Source organism: Maylandia zebra, linkage group LG20, assembly GCF_041146795.1.
Source record: "Maylandia zebra isolate NMK-2024a linkage group LG20, Mzebra_GT3a, whole genome shotgun sequence".
Taxonomy (NCBI): Eukaryota; Metazoa; Chordata; class Actinopteri; order Cichliformes; family Cichlidae; genus Maylandia; species Maylandia zebra.
The window spans coordinates 11,025,371-11,035,654 of NC_135186.1; the positions used below are offsets into that span (position 1 = coordinate 11,025,371).

Sequence of the window (10,284 nt, forward strand, 5' to 3'; positions counted from 1 at the left end):
CCTTCTTCTACTTCCTCGCTAATTATAATTTATGCAAAGAAGTGGTTTATAAGTCAGCCCATCTTATGTACCACCTACCATGTTCACAGCAACTCATGCAGCTATCATGGTGTTTCATAAGATGAGTCCCCATGTATGCAAATACCTGTCAGTTTGTCAAAACACTATGCCAGCCGGGGGGGTCCTGTATGCACACAGATGACTTAAAATAGATCTAGACACATATGAGTTCCACATTACATCATGGCATGTTTCATGTGGCCACAGCGGGTTCTGGTTACAGTTGAGCAGAGGGTGCTTAATATTGCCCAGAGCAAGCACGGGGCTCCACACTTCCCAACTACAGTGGTCCAGTGCCTGACCACCCGCTACCAGTCCTCAGGATAGTTTAACTGAAGACCATCACCATGCCGAAAGTTTTGGTTCCAGGTCAGTTTGGGCAAAATGAAACAGGGACTTCATATATACTACACTAACAGAGGGGAGGTTTGGAGATTTTTTTAAAGAAATGAACAAAGTCTTCACCAGTGGTGCTATCATTTCATGGAATTTCTTAACCAGTAGAAGACAGAAGGGTGACAAAGATGTCCCCCTACTGCCCGACTGAGATGAAGTGATGTGCTGATTTTATATTACACTGGTCACACTTTTCTGTGCAGCATGTAGTATAAACAACTGTTTAGGCAATAAATCCACATTTGTTTAGCAGTGCCATTCCAGGGGTATCTTCCTTATGGGTGGCAGTGACAGCTTTAATGGCAGCTTCACTGGGGTTAAAAATGCACATACGTCCAGCGTGAGATAGTGATCTGTGTCTGCATAACACTAGCTAACTAGTGTTAATATGCACAATTCATTTAATACAATTCTATATCTATAAGATCTATTTTAAGCATGCGGTATATAGTCGTTGGTATTGTACTACAAGGGTGTGTATCAGCTTTTGGTAATGCACCTGTGGTTTACTATCAACAGTGAAAATAGCAGGAAAGGAAATACGATGAATGCTATTTGTCATCATGTTCACAGAGATTGTGTTTGCCATCCAGATAATTTTTCTAGGTTTGTACTTTCATTGTGATCCTTCTTGTAGTACATGCCCACCACAGAAAATCTCTGTCATTAATACTATTTTGAATGCTGCAGTAATAGTTGCTAATTTTAGGCCTGCCTTCACCAGGCACAGGGCAACCGGCCAGTTACATTATGCAAGAGTCTTTCAAAAGGTGAAAAGATGAAGTCCTGAAGCCTGACCACCTGCAGACAGGTTTGACTTCACAGCTAATAGAATTAAGTTGTATTAATTAGTACAACTTTTCAATTAAAAATACTTGTTGCAAATTATTTTGCAACAATTAATGCGGTAAAATATGACTGATTTTAAGACCTATTGATCAGCCACAGACAAAGTTGAGTGACAAATAATGTGGAAATGATTGAACCAATAATTCAGTTTACTAAAGGTGATATTTAGCTATGGCGATAGGAGTATTATGCAGTTTTCCGGGAGACCTCACCTGCTCCACGAGCCACTATGGATGATTTTTTTTCATCAATTGTTTAACACACTTATTTCATTGTTATTGTTGTTCTGAGATATAACCAGGCATGTTTTGTTTCCCCTTTAACCTGGACTGTCCCACCCCGACTGGGATTTTTTTGCTTTTTCACCAGAGGGAGGAAGTAAGTATCTAGATGGGAAATGAATTAGGGAATTTGAAATACAGATTCAAGTATTTCAAAATGCATGGTTTACTGCCTAGTTGTGAGGCAGTCACATCACCAAACCTGCATTTTTTTATTTGAAAGCAACCTTTTCTGATGTTTTTTTTTTTTTTTTGCGAATGAACACAAAAAAGGAAATGATGGGATAAAGTGCAAATTGACAGCATTTATTAATAAACTGTTCACATTCAATATCAGTTCTCCACAAACAGCTTGATCCATGAGGACTCAACTGAAAGTGAACATCTGCATTAATAAATGACTTTTTGCCACCACGAAAAGCTTAACATACAGCGATGCACATATCAAGAACTTTAGGTGACAATCAAACCGTTTGGTACAGACAGCATATCCCAGGGCCACACAGTTAGTGCATCCTTATATGCATGACCATACTGCACATTTTAGTTGAAACATGTTGCTCCACTGGGAGCAGAGACACAATGAAACAATCTCTGTGTGTATTTTGAAGATGTGGTCAGCAGTTTTTTGTCCAGCTCCTGCATTTCATTCAGTTGCAACACTTAATCAATTTTAACAGCCATGTGTCCAATCCATACACATCCTCACACTGTGCCTTACATTAATGTCACTTACCCATTTATCACAAGTAGTCCAACATTTAATTTCATTATTCATGTGTGCAAGGTTTGCTACTGCATGCATTTTCTAATCTATGTTGTTTTATTTATATAAATATATATATATATATAGGCTTTTATATTACACAACTTGATATCAACGTACTGTGGATAACGATAAAGTGTTTGGGGTTTATTCATGTATAACCTTCTGCATAATATTATCTAACCAATGCTTTTCCTAACACTTTCTTTTCTGGGTTTTATTCCCCATGATGCATCTCTCTCTCTTGCTGGGTATATCAGGTCAACAGAGTAAGTATGGAGAATGGCGAATGGAAGCCAAAGTCACTTCAGTATCAAACTCTATGCTAGAGATGTCACCTTAGAGGAGAATGTGTTGGCTCTTGCAAGTGCATGTAAAAAAGTAGAGTTGGTCTAGAGAGTATTTTTGTACACAGTGGGTTGTTAAATAGAGCTACAAAGGCTTTGCATTGTCACTGTCTCATTTTTGTGTGTGTTTGCATTAATCTTTGCGTGTGCGTATATATTTTTTAGCATATTTTCATCAAAAACAAGAATAAAAAGCCACTTACACTGTGGCGGATTAGGTGCAATTACGCAATTATAAAGAGAAGTGGACCTGGAGTGCTTCATCAGTGTAGTCCCTCAATATGCATGATTGTTGCAGGCTATACTGGAGGTCAGAGTTTCCCAGTTGTAGTGACTGTTGCCATGTATGCTTGTGCTGGAGCCTGTACACATCATTGAGGAATATGCTGTGAATGCAATGCAATGCAGTACATCATGTCCAAGATTTTCCTCCTTAAAATTTTTTCATTTTGTAATGTAGATCATAGCAGGCAATCCTGAATGTGGCCCGCCTAGTTTAGTTCGATGTTGCATGGTGTTATATGAACGGAATGCGTTTCTGTTACTTGAACTTTCTGTGCGCATCACAGAGACCGATGACAAGATGAGGGCCTTCGCAGAGCAGGTCTTTGCTTCTGAGACCAAAGACGAAACGATCCGCGATGAAATCTCCATGTTTGATGTGGCTGAGGACTGTCCCATCATCCATCATGAGATGGCCCACCATCTGCACACTGATGATGATGAGCAGAAACGGTGAGATGGAAGATTTTGAATAGTGATGCTACAAAATCATGATTTGCTTCCTGAAAGAACCACAACGACAAAAAATCATTACACAACTTTATTATTTAATGGGGGAAATTTGCTTAGTAGTAACAACAAATATTTGATCAATTTTGACAGAAAAATTAAGTCAGACTTCACTATCTCATCTTCCACAGCAAGAAGCGCTCCCGTACCATGGCCGTGCCCACGGGTGCTTCCCAGGCAGCTGCTACTGTAGTGTCAGTGGAAGTGGACACGCCCACCTATCTGGAAGTGCCTGACTTCCAGAGAGTGGCTGTCATTGGAGACTATGCTGCTGGGGTACTGTTTATTTTTGCATAATTAAAGAACATTAAACTTCTTATGTTACACTTTGAGGTCAACCATAAATAACACCTTCGTCCAGTGGTGTAACTTCACAGTGTATTAGCACGTTGTGATGTCACTCGGAGGGGTGGTTCTGGGTGCGACAAGGTAAAAGTCTTTAAAGCTTATAAAAGTTATAGCATGAACTGAATTTTAAAAGAAAGTAGTTTATTAAGCACTATTCACAAATGCTTGGTAAGACTGACATGCATTTCAATCAGACTGGCTTTTCAATTGCAGCGACTCCTGAATTGGGTTTGAATTGGTATTGATAGCTTTAAAATTGAAACTACCTGTAGCACATTCAAACTGGGTCAAGCAGACATGAATGTGACAAGTGGTGAGTATAAATTTCACTGACTATATTTTGTTAGTGCGTGAGTGTCCTCACAGGCTACCTCCCACTATGAAAGGCCATGAGTGGAGCTCATGTGAGAGTATGCTAAAGTTTCAGGTTTCACCACCGTTGGTTTGACATTTACAGTAGAGCGAGAGAAAACTTTGGAGGAAGTGACTTTGCTTTAACTTTGGGCCTCACATTTGTTAAGATAAAGGTTTGTTCACTGCATATGTAACATGTTGTGTTAACATTACACAGAGCAAATGACTGATTGTGTAATATATACTCTTTTTAAAAAAAAATTGCCATTGAGATGAGATTGGAGCAAATAAAAAGTTCTAGTACTTAAATTTGTTTTAACAGTATAGTATCCATCTGCTTCATCCATCCATCCAGTTTATCCAGTTTAGGGTCGCAGGGGTGCTGGAGCTCATCCCAGCTGTTATAGGCCAACCTGGACAGGAAGCCAGTCTGACACAGGGCTAATGTGTTTCATTAATTCCACATTGTTTAACAGTTTACTGTTATCTCTCGTATGTGCTATTCAGGTGACCATGGATGACTTTGAGCTGGCATGCAGGGGTCTGTACCGTGCTTTAACCATCAGGGAGAAGTACATGCGACTGGCCTTCCAGCGCTTCCCAAGAACAGCCTCCCAGTACCTGCGTCAGACTGAAGGAGAATCTTTCAGACCGGAAGAACAATTGGAGCCAGGTGATAATAAAAGGAGATTAGGGTTAGCATGATTTGAAATGATCTTATGTAGAAGATGTGTACTTAATTATATGTCGCATCTATCCTCAGTCTTCACAAGTCCTCCAAAGGAAGGGGAAGACCCCTTTGATGTCAAGAACCTGCCAAAGAATCTGGGCTATGTTGCTCGTATGAAGGATGGTGTGATTTATGTGTACAATGACGCTGCAGCTGCTGACAAACATCAGCCAAAGGACATGCCCTACCCAGACCTCAATACCTTTATCGATGACATGAACTTCCTCATCGCTCTTATTGCACAGGGCCCAACGTGAGTCCTTTAAAAGTGCTCATTACTCTGTTTTTAGATTTTAGAACTGAAATTCATCTGATTTCAAAAAGTTCCAACACAATTTCTCCTCATTTTTGTAATTTAGCTGTAATTCTTCCTAGGTGAAAGTGCTATCAAAGCACAATTATTTCCACTTTATTTTGCAGAAAGACTTACACTCACCGCCGTCTTAAGTTTCTCATGTCCAAGTTTAATGTGCATGAGATGCTGAATGAGATGGAGGAGATGAAAGAGGTGAAGAAGAACCCTCACAGGGACTTCTACAATTGCAGAAAGGTAGTTGCTTTAAACCTTCTGTCAATTTAATGTGAAGTGACATAAAATAAAATACCAGTGTGATTAGCACAGTTGCAGGATTTTTCAGAAATCTGTGACTATCAACAGCTTTGTGCTGATTTTAACTGGAATGTGTAGTAGAGTTTAAGTAATGTCCTATTTATTTGTTGTGCATGATCATTTCACACATTTTCTATCATCTTCCTTACTTCCAGCTGCAGTGCAGCTCGTGGAGTCTTTAGCTCCCTCTTGTGACCGATCACATGTATTACATTGCACAAACAAAAACCTCACTGATCACCCTGCCATCTCTATTCCTTTCAAGGTGGACACTCACATCCATGCTGCTGCCTGCATGAACCAGAAGCACCTGCTGCGCTTTATCAAAAAGTCTTACCGTGTGGATGCTGAACGTGTAGTGCACAACCTCAAAGGGAAGGAGGTCACCATGAAGGAGCTCTTTCAGTCCCTTAACCTGCATCCATACGACCTCACTGTGGACTCACTGGATGTGCACGCTGTGGGTTTTTTTTTTTTTTTTTTTTTTTAGTAATCTAACAACTAATAACAGACTTTTATTATAGTAAAGTAACAAGGCACACATACTGACAGGATACATTTCCATGAAAGCCATTAAGTGTTCAAGATAAGAATAAAAATATGTAATAGTCAGATAATAACAAAAAAAAACCCAAACATTATAATTGAAAGATAAACCATCAGTTTTATATTATCTTTAAAGGATTGTACACATAGAACATAAAGATTATAGTGCTACCAAATTTACCATTTACCAGGACTTGTACCATGATGACCAATGTGCAGGAAAAACTGCTGCTGGGTGAGCAACGTGTGGCCTCACCTCTGTAGGCCACACGTTGCTAAAACCTGAAAACTGGATCAGATTCAGTAAAAGGATTAGATGTTACAATCCCTTACAATGCATTGGTTTAAATGGAGAGACTCTTGGAGGATGGCTGTTATGAGGAAAAGCAGCCCAGAAAAGTTACCAGCGGCACACATCGTTGTGTACCTCAACCTTCGTTCTTTTACCCAAGATAATCTGCCATTTTTCCTTGGTTAGGTTTAGGGATTAGAGATCTGATCTAAGTGATCATATTAAAATTTGGGGCACATTGTCAGTAGTGGACCTTGGATTCATCAAGTGTTTCGGCTATAGGATAAACTTCTTTTCTAATTCTTGAGTAAATGTTTAAATATCAAAAAGTTTGTATTCTATAAAAGCAAACACTTTTATTAAAACCAAATGTGTCGTGTTGCCTGTTCAGTTTTATAACTTCTTTGGTCTAAATTATCATCTTGTATCTTTCTCTGAAGGGTAGACAAACCTTCCAGCGTTTCGATAAGTTCAACGCCAAGTACAACCCAGTAGGAGCCAGTGAGCTGCGTGACCTGTACCTGAAGACAGAGAATCACATCAATGGAGAGTACTTTGCCACTATCATCAAGGTTAGTTTCAAACGACTTCTCTGTAAAACTGTATAACTGTCACTGTGGCAGCTGAAGATCAAGGTTGTTATAACTACTTTATTAATATTCAGTTTTATACACTGAACTGGTGATTTGAGCTTGATTTGATCTTTGGGAAAACCAGGAAGTAGCCAGTGATCTCGAGGAAGCCAAGTACCAGTATGCTGAGCCCCGTCTGTCCATTTATGGCTGCAACGCCAACGAGTGGAACAAGCTCTCGAACTGGTTCGTCAGGCACAGGGTTTACTCCCCAAACCTCAAATGGATGATTCAAATACCTAGGATCTAGTAAGTTTTCAGTCTTCTCTTTGTTCTGTATAAACACACCAAACTGTCAGAGAGATGGAAAACTCTTACATTTATACATTTCATGCTTTTTCTTTTTGTTTGCCTGCATTAAAGAATATGCATTCAAATACTAAAGCTACCTCTACTGCTACCAAGAATGGATGAAATTTTCATTTAAATAATGCCATTTGTCCATGTTCTATCTCAGCGACATCTTCAGAGGCAGAAACTTTGTGCCACACTTTGGCAAAATGTTGGAGAACATTTTCCTGCCTGTGTTCAAGGCCACCATTGATCCACAGTCCAGTCCTGAGCTAAGCATCTTCCTCAAGCATGTGAGTCACTGTTCAGACACAAAAATACATGCTGAACCTTGATTTCCAATCCACACATAAAGATATAGCTGTAGAAAAGATTCAATCCGAATACTACGGTATAATCCCGGGATAATCCATTGTTTTCTACTCAATGTGTAGGTGACAGGCTTTGACAGTGTGGATGATGAGTCCAAACACAGTGGCCACATGTTCTCCACTAAAAGCCCCAAACCAGAGGAGTGGGACATCGCCAAAAACCCCTCCTACACCTACTACATCTACTACATGTATGCCAATATCGCTGCCCTCAACCAGCTGCGCAAGTGAGTAATGCTATTTCCATACATGCTTTTTCTTTTTTCATCCTATTGGATTGAAGCACTCGGATTTCTTTGTCAGAGATCATTATTTTCTCTAAACATTTACAGTGAGTATATATTTAACTCTTGTCTGAGTATGTCTGCTACTTTCTGTTGTATCATTCCTGTTCTTCTGCTCTCCAGACAGAGGGGCATGAACACATTCATGTTCAGGCCTCACTGCGGTGAGGCTGGTGCCATAACCCACTTGCTGGCTGCATTCATGACTGCTGACAATATCTCTCATGGCCTTAACCTCAAGAAGGTCAGTCCTCTGAATGCAGCATTTCATTTGCCTTAAAATGCACTTTAATTCATATGCATGATCAGGCAATTGCCAGACCAAGCAACCATAACAATAGTCTTAAAACACAATATAAGTCGAATCAAAGTAGAAAATGTTTTTTTTTATGTGTTTGCCTATACACCACATTTTATATAATATCTGTCTGACAAGTTAACAGTGATAGATTAAGTCAGCCTAACTCTTTAGTTGAATGTGGCCAATGATACAACTGACATGTAATTCTAGTATTGAAGTGTAAAGTTCAATTTCAGATTTGGCATGATTCTTGTGAGCAAGTTAAAACACTGATTATTGCCTATTTATATTTTGTGTTGTTATATTTGTTAAAAATATGAAGCTTGTAAAGTCACTGTTTTCCCCTCAACCCTTCACAAACAGAGCCCCGTGCTGCAGTACCTGTATGTCTTGACCCAGATCCCGATCGCCATGTCCCCACTGAGCAACAATAGCTTGTTCCTTGAGTATGCCAAGAACCCGCTGCTTGAGTTCCATAAGAAAGGCTTGGTGGTGTCTCTGTCCACCGATGACCCCATGCAGTTCCACTACACCAAGGTCTGAGCCTTTGGTGACAACATAGACAAATACACGCAGCCTGTTGTGCTGTTTATTGTTTAATATGTAGATGGACAGAGATGGTCAGCATTGATGATAAACACATTCTGTAAATCAGATAAATTGGTGTTGTGTGCAATTTTTTTTAATGCAATCCATTTCATATGATCTCAAGTTGAAGCAGGAGTATTCAGTAATATCAGTCTTGTTTTTTTTTTTTTTTAATGTCCACAGGAACCTCTAATGGAAGAATATGCCATTGCAGCTCAGGTGTTCAAGCTCAGCACCTGTGACATGTGTGAGATTGCCAGGAACAGCGTGCTTCAGAGCGCCCTCTCTGATGAGGTAAAACAGACACACACCTACAAGTCTGTACTTGAGTCAAAGAGAATAACAAGAGCCAAGAGAACATTACAAAATACATATATTCTTAGTGACACTATAGTGAGAACTACCAAAGGTGGTTTGAAGAACTTTGACTGTAATTGCCAGTTATAACATTTCTTTGTGGGGTTCTTTTTGCGCTGCAGGAGAAGCGCCACTTCCTGGGTAAGGATTACCTCAAAGAGGGTCCAGAGGGCAACGACATCCGCAAAACCAACGTGCCTCAGATCCGTATGGCGTACCGCTATGAGACCTTGTGCTACGAGCTCAACCTCATCAAGGAGGGCTTGAAGTCTGAGTAAACCGACCGGACCCACCCTTACTTAGACACTACTCTCTTTTGTGATATGGAAAAGTTTCTACGTTTGTTAATCGCAGTGGAATCTCAAAGAAGCTGACCATTTAAAATACAGATGTTCTCTCTATTAAAGGAAGAAATGCTTTTACAATCTGCACATCTGTGACTTGCACATTACAGTATGTTTTTTTCAGTTGGAGAAACGTGTATAAGAATGGAAGGAAATAAACGGTGCAATTGCATTTCTGTGGTCGTTGCCAAATTGTTTACCCGACAGGAAGATCTTGTCCTACTGTGTTGCCTTAAGACATTTCTTGAAAGCTGTTTACCTTATTTATTTAACGTTTAGCAGCAAAATTACCTTAGGCTATAAGTCAAAACACGATATGAAAGTCAGCATTTGTTCTAACCTAAATGAACCGAGTTCACATCATGTTGCCAAGATCAAGTTTGAGACAAGGTATAAAGTCTAAAGTTCACAATTACGTTAGAGAGGCTAAAGCTCTGCATCACAAACGTCATAAATTAAACACCTAGTTATGTTTATTAAGTTGTGCGATCGCAAAGATGGAGCTCCTAACCCAGTGTCTAGATTTCCCAGGACACTCAAAGACAGCAGTATTTGTTCAGTGTTGACAGCTGCAGGAGTTGAGGTGATGACGTCGTCTCTCTTGGAGGCTTCAGGCAAACTTTCTCACAGTCAGCGCGTCAAGCTCGACAGAAACAGTATGAGGGAAGCTGGAAGTCAAATAAAAGCACGGTAAACTATTTTTATTGTAAACAAGACAGAAATGTTGCATTACAACCCCCCAACA

The 10,284-nt window shown here is 39.8% G+C and overlaps 1 protein-coding gene across 2 annotated transcripts; it reads left to right on the top strand.

Annotated features, from left to right (window-relative positions):
* Positions 1 to 292: 292 nt before the first annotated feature.
* Positions 293 to 9,711, top strand: ampd1 (adenosine monophosphate deaminase 1 (isoform M)). Of its 2 annotated transcripts, none has more exons than XM_004572755.4 (15): positions 293 to 429; positions 3,269 to 3,434; positions 3,623 to 3,767; positions 4,701 to 4,866; positions 4,957 to 5,176; positions 5,344 to 5,473; positions 5,799 to 5,993; positions 6,812 to 6,943; positions 7,089 to 7,252; positions 7,461 to 7,587; positions 7,729 to 7,892; positions 8,073 to 8,193; positions 8,614 to 8,787; positions 9,022 to 9,132; positions 9,318 to 9,711. In XM_004572755.4, the coding sequence occupies exons 1-15, from the start codon at positions 408 to 410 to the stop codon at positions 9,471 to 9,473; spliced, it is 2,193 nt and encodes a 730-aa protein (XP_004572812.1). In that variant the 5' UTR covers positions 293 to 407; the 3' UTR covers positions 9,474 to 9,711. The 2 variants fall into 2 exon arrangements, with proteins under 2 accessions (XP_004572812.1, XP_076734357.1); XM_076878242.1 differs by lacking the exon at positions 293 to 429 and adding an exon at positions 2,499 to 2,621.
* The last annotated feature ends 573 nt before the right edge of the window (positions 9,712 to 10,284 follow it).